Source organism: Oryctolagus cuniculus, chromosome 7 (genome assembly GCF_964237555.1).
Source record: "Oryctolagus cuniculus chromosome 7, mOryCun1.1, whole genome shotgun sequence".
In the NCBI taxonomy this organism is placed as follows: Eukaryota; Metazoa; Chordata; class Mammalia; order Lagomorpha; family Leporidae; genus Oryctolagus; species Oryctolagus cuniculus.
The window spans coordinates 49089568-49108054 of record NC_091438.1 but is presented as its reverse complement, the minus strand read 5'-3'; the positions used below and the strand labels follow the sequence as shown (position 1 = coordinate 49108054).

Genomic DNA, 18487 nt, shown 5'->3' with positions numbered 1-18487 from the left:
GAGTTTATCCAAAGTAACATACCAAAGCCCCAGCGACTGAAAACATAAATCTTTCCAAGGGCTACTGGTCCACATTTTCTTACACATTCAGTTCAAAGTTAAATGTTTTGCTGCACTGAGAAGTGAATGGCTACCATGATTTTAACGCTCACACATTTCCTAAAGAATCCCTTACAGCCAAAGAAAAACTTACCTCTGCGAAATGTGTGGATGTGCTATTGTCTATCCGGCTGCCACCACCACCTAAAAAACTAAAGAGAAAAAGGAATGAGTGCTGATTCTATTCCCAGGAACAAGCTACCCTCCCAGAAGCTAAATATAGAATGGCAGAACAAGAAAGCCCAATAAGGAAAAATAACTCATCCCAACACAACACCTTCAAAGGAAATGATGAAGAACTGGCAAAGTGGACCAATCTACAAAAAAAAAAATCATAACAAAAGCACAAAGTCAAGGCTATATCAAATGAAAGCTATATTAAAGGAAGGAGGACCCACTGCCAGCAACACAATTCAAATCTGACCTAGCTTCAAAGGGGCTGTGATAACAAAATAATGTCGCATAAAAAAAACAGTCAACCACTAAATGTATATAACATTTGAGGTTACAATAGCTAGGATTTTGGGGGAATAATCAAATGAAAGGGCTCTGGTATTCTGCATTTAGTCCATTATAAAAGTAGTTCTTCTGACAGTTTATCCTACCTAAACTTCAAGGCCTGGCTCAAATCCTACCTCCTCCACTAAGTCTTTTCTGATCTCACCAACCAAATGAGACTCCACCATACCCCCCTGCACTCTCACTTTGATTCTACTTTATACTATAAATACCTATGGGTTGTCTCACCCATGTCAACCCCTTTCCATTCTTTCATAAATACAAATTTAAAGGGCAAAGATCTCAAATACTCATACTCGAACGAAAGAGTGTTTGTTACATTACACGGCACACTATCACCTCTGAAAATCCTACAATACCATATCCTGTACTGATAACTCCATATCACATATACAAGTGATAAAATAACTACCTATTCCAAAAGACATTGAAGAGTGGGGAGACGTAAACTCCACTGTTCCCATGAAATTTGCAAAGACGAAAAGAAGCTGGGGAATGCTTCAGGGGAAAGGAGGCAGAAATAATCACAAGAACTGCTGGACAGCTTTGAGAGATACACGCATAAGTATACAACATATATGCAAACACAATCTAATGATAAAAAGTCCACAAACTACTATAAGTAACTTTGTTTTTAAGGATTACGAAACCAAATCCAAGCACTGTGCTGAGCTCCTGGAGGAAACAAACACACCCTGGTTAGTCAAACCAAACAGGAAAACGCAAAGCGAATGCCATTCATTGTGTGATCATCCTCAGGGCTTATTCTCTATAATTAGAAGCTATTTAATACTTGTACTTGTTTCAGAAGTTGAAGATGCTTTTGTAAAAATCACTTCAGGTGTACAGCAGCCCAAAAGCAACTGTACATTTATTCTAAATAACCAACTGGAGTACTGTATACCATAAAAACCAAAGTTGAATGACTGTGTATCTGTCTCACTGCTCAAGCCTAGACAAAGTTCCTGAGCTCTTCTACCCTTTTTTTTTTTTTTTTAAATTTGAAAGATAGAACTACAGACAGTGAGAAAGAGAGAGACAGAGAGAAAGGTCTTCCTTCCGTTGGTTCACCCCCCAAATGGCCATGACGGACAGAGCTGCACTGATCCAGAGCCAGGAGCTTCTTCCTGGTCTCCCAGGGGCCCAAGCACTTGGGCCATCCTCCACTGCCTTCCCGGGCCACAGCAGAGAGCTGGACTGGAAGAGGAGCAACCAGGACTAGAACCGCCATCCATGTGGGATGCCAACGCCGCAGGCGGAGGACTAACCTAGTGAGCCACTGTGCTGGCCCCTCTTCGACCTTCCTTTACTGCCTGGTTTCAGGGATTCAGCTATGCTAACTGAAATCATCAACTCTATTGTTTGATGTTCTACTACCCCTGAAACTCCCTCAGCATTTCTTTTCCTTAAGATCTCTTTATATTTTAACAGCTTATCATAGAGAAGGGATAATAAAAACAGCCACATTGTTCTGAGAAATGTTACAAAGCTTAAGAAAACTTACAAGGTGCCTCTCTAGAGGAATGTTTAGTAGTAGATGGGGCTCATTACCCAATATTTACATGCAAGAACTTCTTACTAACTTTTACCATCAACTACTTATCACTCTAATTGCTAAACAATCAACAAATGCTTATAAAGTTTATAGAGAAGGGAATCGCATGCTGCCTCTACAACACTGATTTTAAGGGAAAAAAATTCACTCATTTAAAATACTGATAATGTCTTTCAAAACACACAATCCTTGCATTTTGGTAATTATTACCAGTAACAGGACAACCTTTGGTAGACAAAGGCACAAATAAAAGAATGAGTAGCTCGAGTGAGAAAATAATCCACAGAATTCATTTTTCCCTGCTGGACAAAGATTCATCCTCCAATTAATCATTATCCTCATTTACAACTGTACTTTGTATAAAAGTGTTATCTGCCTAAAGAAACCAGAAGTACTATTAAAAACTTAAAAAAAAAAAAACTGCTCCTGTACAACTGATACACTCTTTAACACGTGCAGAGCATACATGCCTGAAATAAGTATTTGGTGCAATTATAACAGCACAAATAAAAAGCTATCCCAAGTTAGCAAGCCACTTACACAAAATTGCTAATTTTGCATCATGCTACACTTATAGGTTTAGTGTTGGTACTGCGTTACTTAAAGCCAAAATTATTACATCAACATTGAACTGTCTAGACCCAACTAGATATCATGCCGCATACTGCCCTAGAAGCTCCAGCTCATTTACACATATAATCACCAATCATTAACAGAGTAAAACTAATAGTACATACTGTAAAACGTGTAGTTTTCCCTGGTTGTGGAAAGGACCTTCAACTTTAGATTCTGCCAACAGCAACAGTAAAGGAATTATCTATTGCCATTAAAATCCCCAAAATCACTCCTAGATTAAGACATTCCAGTTACAGATTCTTTTTAAGCAAGGAGTACTTCTACAATTGTCTAACAGTGTTTAATCAGACAGCCCCCCCCCCAAGAAAAACAAATATGCCATTATGTCTACCAAAAACAAAAAGACCAGTAGCAATATCAATACCATTCTACCATTTATTTTCATAGCTTTACTCATAATAACCAATAAGGAATACATAATATTGTCACTTTCTAAAAGTATTTCCCCTTTTATCAGTTTTATACATTTCTTTACTAAGGACAAAGAGAACAAATTTAAACCAATACCAACCCAAATGTTAATTTTATGGTGGCAAACGGCATAAGTTGGACAGCAATAATATTAATAAGAACAAAGGACCCAAGACTTACAAAGGTAGAGTAACAACTCAGCTTCCTAGCTAGAGCAGCCTGTTTACCTTGCTAGTCATGTTGATCAGAAGTCACTTCCCAGCCCAACAAAGAAATTTAATAGCGATACACCTTCAGAGTTGTCAGCTAACACAGCAGTCACTAAAAAACCAACCAATAATCTAAGAGAACCCCAAATCTCAAACTAAATGAAATTTACCAGTTTCACTCTGATATGGTACAGGGGTTCCCAAGGAATGCAACACATAATCAGGAACAGTGGACCTGCCCATCCCTACTGTTGTATCACTTTCCAAACTGTCCCACTTATCCTTCCCTTCCCCTCCCATTCTCCTGCCCCTTCTTGTGTATGCATGCCCTCCCCTCACGCCTCTCCCCTCCTTTCTCTCTCTCCCTCCCACCTTAATCTCAGCACAGTGTAAGTTATAAAACAAATGTCTACCAATTCAATAATTTTATTAACGGAATGCCTGATTTATTCCTGAGCTTGTACAATACCTGGAATCATCTGTCACTTCTTCAATAAAGCCTGATTCACATCTGGGACAAATATATTCCTATAAAAGAAAGGAAGAAAGAAATAAAATTTTTCATTAGAAACCTAAATCAGTAGTTCCACAATAACACACAGCATAGAGCTAATTTTCTGAAATGACTACACTCTGACAAACACAAAATTCCATAAGATGTTTGCAGAGGGGCGGTGCCACGGCGCAGTAGGTTAATCCTCCGCCTGCAGTGCCTGCATCCCATATGGGCGCCGGTTCTAGTCCCGGCTGCTCCTCTTCCAATCCAGCTCTCTGCTGTGGCCTGGGAAGGCAGTGGAGGATGGCCCAAATGTTTGAGTTCTTGCACCTGCATGGAGACCAAGAGGAGGCACCTGACTCTTGGCTTCGAATCGGCGTAGATCCGCCTGTAGTGGCCATTTGGGGGGTAAACCAACAGAGGGAAGACCTCTCTCTCTCTCTCCCTCTCTCTCTCTCTTTATCTGTCAAAAATAAATAAACAAAAGACGTTTGCAGAATGGTTTCATAGCTACCTAAATGGTTCCTACTGAGAGATCGAAGAGGGAAGGTCAAGGGCCGGAGTTCTGGTGTAGTGAGTTAAGCAGCTATTTGCAAAGCCAGCATTCCATATGGGTGACTATTCATATCCAGCTTCTCTACTTCCAATCCAGTTACCTGTTAATGCCCTGGGAAAAGCACCAGAAGATGTTCCAAGTGTTTGGGCCCCTGCCACCCACACGGGAGACACGTAGAAGCTCCTGGCTCCTGGCTTCGGATCAGCCCAGCTCTGCGACCACTGGGGAATGAACCAGTGTTTGGAAAGTCTCTCTCTCTTTTTTAAAGATTTATTTATTTATTCATTTGGAAGGCAGAGTTACACAGAGGGAGGAGAGGCAGAGAGAGAAGTCTTCCATCCACCAGTTCACTCCCCAATTGGCTGCAATGGCCGGAACTGCACTGATCCGAAGCCAGAACCAGGAGCTTCTTCCCAGTCTCCCATGTGGGTGCAAAGGCCCAAGGACTTTGGCCATCCTCTAATGCTATCCCAGGCCATAGCAGAGAGCTGGATCAGAAGTGAAGCAGCCAGGACTCGAACCTGCAACCATATGGGATGCCAGCACTGCTGGCAGTAGCTTTATCCGCTATGCCACAGTGCCGGAACCATAAATAAATCTTTAAAAAAAATAAACAAAATAAAGACAAAATATCAAAGATTTCTTTTTTAATTGGGATGATTTATTTTTTAACTAGATTAAATTTTACATCTGATTTGCTCATCAAATCTAATGAAAAAGCTCTTACTTGTTCCCACTGATTTATTTATTTTTTAAAAGCATATTTATTCATTCTGCCGACAGAGGCTTCACTTGTTTTCCAAATCTTGCCCATTTTTTTTTTTTTAAGATTTTATTTATTTTATTTTGAGAGGTAGAGTTATAGACAGTGAGAGGGAGAGACGGAGAGAAAGGTCTTCCTTTTACTCCCCAAATGACAGCAATGGCTGGAGCTGCGCCAATCCGAACCCAGGAGCCAGGTGCTTCTTCTGGGTCTCCCACACAGGTACAGGGGCCCAAGGATTTGAGCCATCTTCTACTGCTTTCCCAGGCCAGAGCAGAGACCTGGATCGGAAGTGGAGCGGCCGTGACTAGAACAGGTGCCCATATGGGATGCCAGCACCACAGGCGGAGGATTAACCTACTGCGCCACAGCACCAGCCCCATTTATTTATTGATTGATTTATTTTTAAAGATTTATTTATTTGGGGCCAGTACTGTGGCGCAGTGGGTTAACACCCTAGCCTAAAGCACAAGCATCCCATATGGGCCCTGGTTCGAGATCTGGCTGCTCCTCTTCCGATCTAGCTCTCTGCTATGGCCTGGGAAAGCAGTGGAAGATGGTTCAAGTCCTTGGACCCCTGCACCCACGTGAGACTGGGAAGAAGCTCCTGGCTCCTGGCTTTGGATCAGCACAGCTCCAGCCATTGAGGCCAATTGGGGAGTGAACCAGCAAATGGAAGACCTCTCTCTCTCTCTCTTTCTGCCTCTCCTCTCTCTGTGTAACTCTGACTTTCAAATAAAGATTTATTTATTTATTTGAAAGGCAGTCACTGAACCAGAAGGGGAGTGAGAGATCTATCCTCTGGTTCGGTCTCCAAATGGCTACAACTACAGGGGCTCTCCCTTGGACCATCTTCTGCTACCTTCCCAGGCACATTAGCAGGGATCTGGATTGGAAGTAAAGGAGCCAAGATTTGAAAATGTACCTCATGTGGGATGTCGAAGTTGCAGATGGATGCTTAACCTGCTGTACCACAACACCAGCCCCTCCCATTGCTTTAAATATGGTACCTGTATATGCCAACAACTTCCCAAGGTACAGCTTCATCCCAGACTACTTTTCTGAATTCCAGATTCATTTATCATAAGTATTTTCCCTCATGAGCGCACCCACACCTGCTCGTGCTCCCTCCTCCCCCTCCCCCACCCCATTTCATATACAAACACATGCACCACTGGGAGACGGCACACCAGTTTGCTCCTACTGGAACCTGGGATTCATTCCTGATACCTCCCTTTCTTCCACATCCCACCATCAAGTCCAGGCTCTGCTGCCACCACCTTAACCAGTCAGTACTTGCTGAGCACTGAGTACCTTCCCTGTTAATTTGGGGGCTGCTTCTCCTTTAGTCATTTCCTGTCTGTCCTGCATACTGAAGTCAGAACAGTATTTTTTAAAAATGTAAAACACATCACATATTTCTCCAGCTTAAAATCTTTCAATTAAAGGCTGAGTATCCTTTATCTTAAATGCTTGGGACCAGTTGTATTTCAGATGAGGGTTGTGTTTTTGTTTTTTGTTTTTTGATTTGGGAATATTTGCATATAGATTAGCCTTCAAAAAAAGTCATGGAAAATATATATCCTGAAAAAATCATGCATGGGGACCGGCGGCTCCGTGGCACAATGGGTTAACGCCCTGGCCTGAAGCGCTGACATCCCATATGGGTGCCAGTTTGAGACCCAGCTGCTCCACTTCTGATCCAGCTCTCTGCTGTGGCCTGGGAAAGCAGTAAAGATGGCCCAAGTTCTTGGGCCTCTGCACCCGCGTGGGAGCCCTAGAAGAAGCTCCTGTCTCCAGCCATTGCGGCCAATCGGGGAGTGAACCATAGGATGGAAGACCTCTCTCTCTCTCTCTCTCTCTCTCTCTCTGCCTCTCCTCTCTCTGTGTAACTCTTTCAAATAAATAAATAAATCTTAAAAAAAATAAATCATGCATGGATGTCAAAACTTTTTTGCATCAAAATAAGTTTATCTTTTCTTTTTTAAGATTTATTTATTTATTTATCTGAAAGTCACAGTTACAGCCATTAGCTGGAATGCCAGTGCTGGAGGCCTGTGCTTTATTCCATTGTGCCACACCGCTGGTGCCTCCTCTCTCTCTGCCTCTCTGTAACTCTTTAAAATAAATAAAAAATATTTTTTTAAAAAAAGTAAATCCCAGAGAACATACAATTTCACCCACAAAAACTGGTGATGTCCCCTTGAGAGACAAGCACATTAAAAAAAAAAAAAAAAAAGACACTGGTTGGGATGCCCACATTCCATTCCACAAAGTCTCAATGCGAGTTCCAGCCCTGCTCATTTCCAACTTTCTGCCAATGCAGGAGATGGGAATAGCAGGTCATGGCTCAAGCAGTTGGGTCGCTGGCACTCACGTGCAAGACCTGGACTGAGTCCTGGCCCAGTCCTGGTCATTGCCCTGGCCAGTCCTGGACATTGCAGGCATTTGGGAAGAGAACCAACAAAGGGGAACTTGGTCTGTTTCTGTGAAATGTGTCCCCCTGCCTCTCAAATTAAATAAATAAATAAATTTTAGAAATTTCTAAATTATTATATTTTCTTTACAGATAAAAGAAATAAAACTATTCTGAATGTTGTTGTTCTTGATATAAATAAGTAACTATAAAACAAACAAATCCCACAGCTGTGGTCTATCCCTCCTGCAAACATTACAGGAAATACACAGAATTTTTTTAGAATTTATAAGCTCTTTGGGGCCAGCATGTGGCATAGCAGGTAAAACCACCCCCTGAGATGCCAGCATCCCATATGGACACCAGCATGTCCCAGTTGCTCCAGTTCTGATCCAGCTCACTGCTAATATTCTGGGAAAAGCAGCAGTAGATGGGCCAAGTATTTGGGCCCCTGCCACCCCTGTGGGAGACCTGGAAGAAGCTCCTGGCTCCTGGCTTCAGCCTGGTCCAGCCCTGGCTGCTGAACCACGTTGAACCAGTAGATGAAAGATATCTCTCTCTGTAACTCTGTCTTTTAAATAAATAAACCTTTTTTAAAAATTATATCAGCTGATTCAAACTAGTCTGGAGACAGGATCTTATGAGAAATGAAATAAGATTGGCTACAAGATAACTGAAGGTGAGCTGATAGTTGTTCTGAAGCTGTACATTATGCGGGGTTGTTAAACTATATTTTCTACCTCTTTAAAAAGGTTAATATTATTCTTATTTAAGAGACAACAAGATGGAGAGACAGAGAGAACAGAGGGAAAGTGTATGCATGCTCCCATTAGCTGGTTCAATTTCCAAATTCCCACAGAGGCCAAGACTGAACCTGTCAGAAGCCAGGAGCCAGGAACTCAACTCAAGGCTACCAGATGGGTGAAAGGAACCCAACCACTTGAGTAATCACTACTGTTTCCCAGGGTCCACACTAGCAGGAAGCTGGAGTCAGAGGTCAAAGTCAGGACTCAAATTCAAACACTATGATATGTGACACAGACATCTTAACCACTAGGCCCTACTCCTATTTCTCTGTGGTAGAAATGAAGGGAAGGAAGGAGGGAGGGAAGAAAGGGGACCCATATTATGGCATAGCAGGTTAAGATGTCATTGGTGACACTGGCATTCCATACTGGAGTGCCAGCTTCCTGCTAATATGCCTGAGAAAGCAGAAGATGGTCCAAGTACTTGCGGCCCTGTCACCAACATAGTAGACCAGGATGGAGCTTTTGGTTCCTGGTTTCAGCCTGGCCTAGATCTGGCTATTGTAGCCATTTGGGGAGTAAACCAGCAGATAGAAGATTTTGATCTCTGTTTCTGCCTCTGCCTCTGCCTCTTGGCGCTCTCTCTCCATATTTCCCTGTCACTCTGCCTTTCAAATAAAATAAATAAATGTACCATTTTAACCATTTTTTAAGATTTATTTATTTATGTGAAAGGCAGAGTTAGAGAGAAAGAAAGTGTGGCAGAAAGAGGTCTTCCATCCGCTGGTTTACTCCCCAAGTGACCACGATGGCCAGAGCTGAACCGATCTGAAGCCAGGAACCAGAAGCTTCCTCTGGGTCTCCCATGTGGGTACAGGGGCACAAGCACTTGGGCCATCCTCTGCTGCTTTCCTAGGTGCACTAGCAGGGAGCTAGATTGGAAGTGGGGCAGCTGGGACTTGAACCAGCACCCATGTGGGATGCTGGCACTGCAGGTTGTGGCCTAACCCATTACACCATAGCATCGGCCCTTTATTTTTAAAATTTTTACTGACGGCTGGCGCCGCGGCTCACTAGGCTAATCCTCCGCCTGCGGCACCAGCACCCCGGGGTTCTGGTCCCGGTTGGGGCGCCGGTTCTGCTCTGGTTGCTCCTCTTCCAGTCCAGCTCACTGCTGTGGCCCAGGAAGGCAGCGGAGGATTGCTCAAGTGCTTGGGTCCTGCACCCGCATGGGACACCAGGAGGAAGCACCTGGCTCCTGGCTTCAGATCGGCGTAGCGTGCAGGCCATAGTGGCCTTTTAGGGGGTGAACCAACAGAAGGAGACCTTTCTCTCTGTTTCTCTCTCTCTAACTCTGCCTGTCAAAAAAAAATTTTTTTTTTTTTTTACTTATTTGAAAGGCAGAGAGACAGAGCTCCTATCCAATGGTTCACTCCCCCAGATGCCCACAATGGCCAGGGCACCACAGCTTAGAGCCAAGAACTCTATCCAGGTCTCACACACAGATGGCAGGAACCCAACTACCTGAGCCATCACTGCTGCCTCCCAGGGTCCACCCTCAGCAGGAAACCAGAAGAGGAAGCAGAGCCAGGACTTGAACCCAGGAACTCTATTTCAGATAAAAAAAAATTTTAAAGGTTTATTTATTTGAAAGGTAGAGAGAGAGAGAGGAATGACAAAGAGATGAGATGCAGGCATTCTTAACTGTTAGGCCAAACAGTCACTCTCTCTCCTTTCTAAGCATATAGTTCAAGAGTGCTGAACATAATCACATTGTTGTTAAACTGATCTCCAAAATCTTTCATCTTCCAAGACTGAAACTCTATACCCATTAAATAATAACTGCTTCTCCCCTTCACTTCCTGGTAACCACTATTCTACTTTGTTTTTGTGAATGTAACAATTTTAGGTACGTCATATAAGTGGAATTATGCAGTATTTGTCTTTTTGTGACAAGTTTATCTCACTTAGCAAAATGTACTCAAGGTTCATTTAAATCAAAAAATGTGACTGAATTTCCTTCCTTTTTTTATTTTTGAAGATTCATTTATTTGAAAAGTAGAGTTACTGTGTGTGTGTGTGTGTGTGTGTGTCTTCCATCCCCTGGTTCACTCTCCAAGTGGCTACAATGGCCGGAGCTGCGCCCATCTGAAGCCAGGAGCCAGGAGCTTCTTCTGGGTCTCCCATGTGGATGCAGGGGCCCAAGTCCTTGGGCCAACTTTTGTTGCTTTCCCAAGCCATAGCAGGGAGCTGGGTCAGAAGTGGAGCAGCTGGGACTCAAACCAGCGCCCATATGGGATACTAGCACTGCAGGTGACAGCTTTACCCATTAGACCACAGCACCGGCCCCGAATTTCGTTCTTTTTTAAGGCCAAATAATATTCCACTGTAAGTAGTCATGAGGCTTAACCACCTAGTGGCTGGTTTATCTGTGTCACTCTGATGTGACAGAAAGATGAAATCACCAAACAACATGTTTCTCACAGTATATTCCCCACTGTTAAGGAATGTATTGCTGCATATATCACATTTTTAAAATGTATTTATTCATTCAGGGCTGGCGCAGCGGGTCAAAGCCACCACTTGTAGTGCCAGCATCCCATATGGGCACCAGTTTGAATCTCGGCTGCTCTTCTTCCAATCCAGCTCTCTGCTCTGGCCTGGGAAAGCAGTAGAAGATGGCCCAAGTCCTTGGGTCCCTGCACCCGCGTGGGAGTCCCGGAAGAAGCATCTGGCTCCTGATCAGCTCAGCTCTGGCCATTGCCGTCATTTGGGGAGTGAAACCAGCAGAATGGAAGACCTCTACCTCTCTCTGTAACTCTTTCAAGTAAGTAAAATAATTCTTTTAAAAAAAAGTATTTATTCATTGAGGAACATTTGGGTTTTTTCCACCTCTTACCTACTTTGACTAGTGCCACTGTATGGGTGTATTAACATCCCTGGGACCATGCTTTCCATTCTTTTGCATATATATACATAAGTGGGATTGCTGGATCACAAGGTATTTCTATTTTTAATTGTTATATATATATTTAATTTATATAATTTATATATTTTTAATTGTTTCTGGAAACACCATACTTTTTTCCAGCATGGTTCACCATTTTACCTTCCCATCAATAGTGCACAAGGGTTTTAATTTCCCCACATCTTTACTGACCTATGTTGTTTTTTTCTACTAGCCATTCTAATGCGTGCAAGATGGTATCTCATCGTGGTTTTGATTTTCATTTCTCTGATGATAGGTGATGCTGAGCATCTTTCCAAATGGTTGTGTTCATCTGTATATTATCTTTGGGAAAACATCTCTTCAAGCTATTTGCCTATTTTTAATCCAAATATTTATTTTTGCTGTTGCTGAGTTATAGTTATTCATATACTCTGGATATTAACCTCCTATCAAATATTTGCAAATATATTCTCCTATTCCATCACAAGCTGTTTTTTCATGCTGCTGGTTGCACCCTTTAATGTACAAAAGTTTTGAAGGGGCCGGCGCTGTGGCGTAGTAGGTAAAGCTGCCGCCTGCAGTGCCAGCCAGCATTCCACATGGGTGCCGGTTCAGTCCCAGCTGCTCCTCTTCCAATCCAGCTCTCTGCTATGGCCTGGGAAAGCAGTAGAAGGCGGCCCAAGTCCTTGGGCCCCTGCACCCGTGTGGGAGACCCAGAAGAAGCTCCTGGCTCCTGGCTCCGGATCAGCGCGGCTCCAGCCGTTGCAGCCAATTAGGGAGTGAACTAGCAGATGGAAGATCTCTCTCTGCCTCTCCTTCTTTCCATCTGTAACCCTTTCAAATAAATAAATCATTTTTTAAAAAAAAGTTTTTAAGCTTGATATAGCTCCATTTGTCCATTTTTGCTTTCAATGCCTGAGCTTTTAGTGTTGTAGCCAAGAAATCATTGCCAAATTCAAAATCTTTTCCTCTAAGTTTTCTTCTAGGAGTTCTATAGTTTTGGGTCTTCTGTTTAGGTCTTTAAGCCTTCTGAATTAACTTCTGCGTATGGTATAAGGCTCTAACTTCATTGCTTTGCAGGGGAAGAGCCAGTTTTCCCAAGCACATCTGTTGAAGAGACTGTCTTTGCCCCAGTGAGTGGTCCTAGCACCCTTGCTGCAGATCATCTGACAAATGTGAGGGGTTATTTCTGGTTCTCTGTTCAACTCCATTGTTCTCTGGCTGCCTGTGTGCCAGGACCACAGTGTTTTATTTCTGTAGCTTTGCAATATATTTTAAAATAATCAAATGTGAGTCCTTTACCTTTGTTGTTCTTTTTCAAAATTATTCTAGCTATTCAGGGACACTTGAGATTCCATATGAATTTTAGGATGATTTTTTTCTATTTCTGCAAAAAATTGCTATTGGGATTTTGATAGGGATTGTGCTGAATCTGTAGGTCCCTTCACTCTGGGTGGTATTTATATCTTACCAATATTAAATCTCCCAATCCATGAATAGGATATCTTTCCATTTATTTGTGTCATTTTGAATTTCTTTCAGCAGTGTTTTAGTTTTCAGCATCAAGTTTTTCACCTCCTTGGTTAGGTTTATTCTTAAGTATTTCATTCTTTTTAATGCCATTGTAAATGGAAATGTTTTCTTAATTTCTTTTACATATTTTTCAGTCAGTGTGTAGAAACAACCAATTTTTTGTGATGATTTTTACATCCTGCAACTTTGCTAAATTTAAATGTTAGTTATTCAACAGGGTTATTTGGAGGAATCTTTGAATCTGAGAATAAAGATAGTTTTATGTCTTCCTTTCTAATTTGGATGCCTTTTGTTTCTTCTTCATGTCCAACTGTACTGGCTAGGACTTCCAATACCATGTTGAATGGTGAGAACAGGCATCTTTGCCTTGTACCTGTTCTTATAGGAAAAAGCTTTCACTATTTCACCACTGTGTATGATGTGCATTGTGGGTTTTTCATATATGGACTTTATTATGTTGAGGTAAAATCCTTCTATTCCTGGTTTGTTGAGTGTTTTTATCATGAAAGTGTGCTGCACCTTGTCCATTTTTTTCTGCATCAATTGCTATGATCATGTAATTTTTGTCCTTCACCTTTATTGTGGTATTCTCTCTACTTTGAGCTGCTTGAAATTTTCCATGATAAAGTCTATCTGTTTTGGGGCAGGCACTGTGGACATGTAGCAGCAGCAGCATCCCAAATGGGCACTGATTCAATCACAGCTGATCCACTTTCAATTCAGCTCCCTGCTAATGTGCCTGGAAAAGCAGTAGAGATGGCTCAAGTCCTTAGGCCCCTGCATCCAAGTGGGAGACCCAAATGAAGCTCCTGGTTTCAGCCTGGCCTATCCTTGACCGATGCAACCATCTGGGAAGTGTATCAGTGGATGGAAGATCTCACTCTCTTGCTCCCTGCTTCTGTCTCTCCTTCTCTATAACTGACTTTCAAATAAATAAACCTTTAAAAAAAATTTTATCTGTTTTTAAGTTACAAGAATCCGATAAACACATTGAGGTGGTCAAGAAACTGTTAACCAAACTGTACATTAAACTGTGACCATTCAAGGTAAAAGTAGAATATTAGAAATAACATGTTAGAGCATTAATGGGGAAAGCTACTATATTTACTTAACACTTATGATGTCCTAGATACTGTAGCATTCTCTCATCTCTCTGTGAGGTGAATACTGTTACTGTTATTTTACAAGAAAATAAACTGTGGCAGATGATGTTACAAAGATTTGCTCTACAGAAATCTTCCAACCCATGTGTTCTTTTTTTTTTTTTTTCCACAGTGAGAAATGAGGATATCCAGGGCTTTATTTTGTAATGCAGAGACCACACCATGGCCCCAACCCCACTTCCCACCCTGCACTTCTTAAATGTTTATCATTCTAGGAGACCCAGCATGTGTTCTTCTTCTGTGTTTATGCATGTGTATTTGTGTGTTTTAAAGATTTCATTTATTTATTTGAAAGGCAGAGTTACGGGGTGGGGTCAGAGAGAGAGGTCTTCCATCCGCTAGTTCAATCCCTAGTGGCTGCAACAGCCGCAGCTAGGCTGATCTAAAGCCAGAGGCCAGGACCCAAAAGCTTCTTCCGGACCTCCCACGTGGGTACAGGGCCCAAGCACTGGGCCATTTTCTACTGCTTTCCCAGGTGCATTAGCAAGGAGCTGGACTAGAAGTGGAACAGCCAGGACTCATGCTGGTTTCCATATGGGATGCCGATGCCACAAGGCAGAAGCTTTACCAACTACACCACAGTGCCGGCCTCCCATGTGTCCATCTGTAATGTGAATTCTGACTCCCTTTTAAGAGTTGGAGTCTATTTCTCCTTGGAATCTGGGAGGCCCTGGAATCCTTTAACAGTTAGACTCCTGTTCCAGTTCAAGCCCTTATCTGCTAGGCAGCTTCTGCTTCCTAATTCTTAGAACCCTAAGTAGAGGCCGGCGCCGCGGCTCACTAGGCTAATCCTCCACCTTGCGGTGCCGGCACACCGGGTTCTAGTCCTGGTAGGGGCACCGGATTCTGTCCCGGTTGCCCCTCTCCCAGGCCAGCTCTCTGCTATGGCCCAGGAGTGCAATGGAGGATGGCCCAAGTACTTGGGCCCTGCACCCCATGGGAGACCAGGAGGAGCACCTGTCTCCTGCCATCGGATCAGTGCGGTGCGCCGGCCGCAGCACACTGGCCGTGGCGGCCATTGGAGGGTGAACCAACGGCAAAAGGAAGACCTTTCTCTCTCTCTCTCTTACTGTCCACTCTGCCTGTCAAAAAAAAAAAAAAACAACCCTAAGTAGATATGATAAGTCCAGGCTACTGTGCTGGTTAGAGAGGCCAAAAAAAAATTTAGAGGTCTAGCTTCATATAGCATTCAGGTGGCTCCATCTCCAGATGCTATCTGCTTACAGCCACATGAAAGACCATAAGGTGAGAACCAACCAGTTGAGCTTTGTCAATCCACAGAAACATGAGAGAGAGATATTTTTAAGCATTAAATTTTGAGTGACTTGTAAAAAGAACTTTAAACCTTGGCCTTTTTTTAATTCAAAACTCCATATTCTTTTTATTAAACCATGTTTATTGAAAACAACTCTACTTTGAAAGGAAGGAATAATAACTGTAATTGGCTGAGAACTGAACAGAAAAGTTTCAGGTAGGGTCAGCCAAGGCCTTGAGCAATTCAGCAGTCATTTAGACTAACATTCATTCCCCTCTTCCCTAACAGTGAAGCATTACTCTGATAAACACATAAATTGGGGTCTGAACTTCAACCTTACAAGCTCAGAAACATCACGTGGCAGATCCTGAAGAAATGTCTTCAATGCCTCTTGAAGAAAGACTCATACAAAACTACATCCGGAGACCCTAAAACCCAGACTGCCAATTTACTTGGTTACAACAAAATAAGTTATCAAATGGCCCTTCCATTATGTAGCACAATATTTCTCATGGTATAGAGGAAAAAGTTTTGGCATCAGAGCTGAATTCCAATCTCAGGACTTAGGGAGATCCTATTACCTTCAATCCATAAAATGGAGATGCTTGATTTGCTGCTATGTGGGTGTAAAGATTAGGATGTTTACAAAAAACCTAACTCAGTACCTGGTGCATTAGATAGAAGACAATAAATACAACTATCAATTATCCTAGATTACAACCATCTGCTTAATAAGGAAGAAGTCAGAGCAAGAGGATAAGTGGATACATAGTTGATCATTATGTAAATATAACCTAATCTATCCACTGACACTATAAGCATAAACCAGAACCTCAAAATTCCTCCCTAAGTGGCAGAACCAGGAAGAGCAGTTTATGTTGGCCTCTGACTCTCACTTCTCTATGCTTTCACTGCTGATCCACACTCCTACACTCCCTTCTAATTATACACATTATTTCTCCTGATAAAATATAGTTTCTTGACTGTTTTCTTAGTTATAACCACAATTTTCTACACTGAGCCCACAATCATATTGCATTTTTGAATGTTTATCTCTTGGATCACTTCTAAACATGTCTAATTTCCAGAATGGTTAAGATGACACTAGGACACCCACATCCCATATCAGGGTGCATGGGTCCAATTCCAGCTCCACAACTGACTCCAGCTTCCTGCTAATGTGCACCTCAGGAGGCAGCAGATGGTGGCTGCAGTACTTGGGAACCTGACGCTCACATGGAAGACCCAGATCGAGTTCCAGGCTCCTAGCTTCAGCCTCCAGCCACGACCGTTGCAGGCATTTGGGGAATGAACGAGCAGATTAGAAGATCTCTCCTCTGGTCTTGTGTCAAAGGCTTGGGATGTGTTGCGATAGCTGGGTTTAGGAAGTGCAATATCAAAACAAAAGCTATGGGCCCGGCGCTGTGGCGCACTAGGTTAATCCTCCGCCTGCGGCGCCAGACCCCAGGGTTCTAGTCCCGGTTGCTCCTCTTCCAGTCCTGCTCTCTGCTATGGTCCAGGAAGGCAGTGGAGGATGGCCCAAGTGCTTGGGCCCTGCACCCGCATGGGAGACCAGGAAGAAGCTCCTCGCTCCTGGCTTTGGATCGGCGCAGCTCCAGCTGTTGCAGCCATTTGGGGAGTGAACCAATGGAAGGACGACCTTTCTCTGTCTCTCTCACTGTCTGTAACTCTACCTGTCAAATAAATAAAAATCTTAAAAAACAAAAAAATGAGTCTTTTAAGCCCAGGGTGTAAAGACACACTCTAGGCCGGCGCTGTGTCTCACTAGGCTAATCCTCCGCCTTGCGGTGCCCACACACCGGGTTCTAGTCCCGGTCGGGGCACCGGATTCTGTCCCGGTTGCGCCTCTTCCAGGCCAGCTCTCTGCTGTGGCCCGGGAGTGCAGTGGAGGATGGCCCAAGTGCTTGGGCCCTGCACCCCATGGGAGACCAGGAGAAGTACCTGGCTCCTGCCATCGGATCAGCGCGGTGCACCGGCCGCAGCGCGCCGGCCGCAGCGGCCATTGGAGGGTGAACCAACGGCAAAGGAAGAGCTTTCTCTCTGTCTCTCTCTCACTGTCCACTCTGCCTGTCAAAAAAAAAAAAAAAAAAAAAAGACACACAGCTGTATAGTGGGATGTGGTTTTAGTGACTGTTGACTAATGCTTTATTTCAGGCACTTGGACAGAAGCAGCACATTGTCTAAGCACACTGTCTTTGATTCTGAGATATACGCTTTTCCAATAAAATTCCATACATTTCAAAAAAAAAAAAAAGATCTCACCTCCCCCTGCCTTTCAAATTAATAGACAAATGTTATAAAAATTGCTAACTTTGCATTTTAATTTTTTCTATTTTTTTCCCCAGAGGTAATCAAACAGGAACAAAGCATAATCTTCCTCTGCCTCCACACATCCAGACCTTGGCCTTAGTATCATTCTAAAATTTTGGACACAGGATTCTGAATTTTAAGCCTAACAGATATATGTTGGGGATGAGAGAAGTGGAGAGTAAATCAAGGATAAATGTCCAGCAGTATTGAAAAACTCTCCTCTGCTTACACATTAATACATCAAATCTCCACAATCAACCTTCTCTCCAAAGTATTTCCAATGTATATAGCCTATATTGTCACAAAAATCTTACCCCAAAAAAGTTGAGCAAGTAATTTCTACCACCCTATCTGAAAAGAAAAACATAACAAACCTAAGCTACTTATTCAGAATCACTGGAAATAGGAACCCAATTGTTTCACCAAACTAAGCTTTCCCCCCAGGGTCTGAAGTTGATTATAAATAACTCCAGTAAAGACACTCAGTAATAGGCACATTTGAAGGAAGTGATTTAAACATTCAGATGCTTGTTTCATCTAAAAATACCCACAGGGCAGGTGTCTGGTATAGCAGTTAAGACACCACTTGGGACACCTGCACCCCATTCTAGAGTACCTCAGTTCAAGTCCCAGCTCTGTTTCTGATTCCAGCTTCCAGCTATGTGTACCCTGGGAGGCAGCAGGCGGCGATCCATGTACTGGGTCCCTAACACCCACGCAGGAGACTCCTGAGTTCTAGGCTCCTGGCTTTGGCTGGACCTAGCCCTGGCTATTACAGGCATTTGGAGTATGACCCCGTGGATAGAAGATCTCTGTCCATCTGTCTCTGTCTCTCTACCTTTTAAATAG

General features: G+C 43.0%; 1 protein-coding gene across 2 annotated transcripts in view; it reads right to left on the bottom strand.

Moving 5' to 3' along the window:
* The window catches only part of RNF115 (ring finger protein 115), an 86792-nt gene that overhangs the window by 43026 nt on the left and 25279 nt on the right, over positions 1-18487 (bottom strand). The window contains exons 2-4 of one of the 2 annotated variants that reach the window (XM_008264550.4): positions 3899-3957; positions 2911-2962; positions 194-251 (exon numbers count right to left, since the gene is read on the bottom strand). In XM_008264550.4, coding sequence (XP_008262772.1) covers positions 194-251; positions 2911-2962; positions 3899-3908 — 120 coding nt within the window. In that variant the 5' untranslated portion in view covers positions 3909-3957. The remainder of the gene's footprint in view (positions 1-193; positions 252-2910; positions 2963-3898; positions 3958-18487) is intronic. The other variant, XM_002715649.5, reaches the window with a different exon arrangement.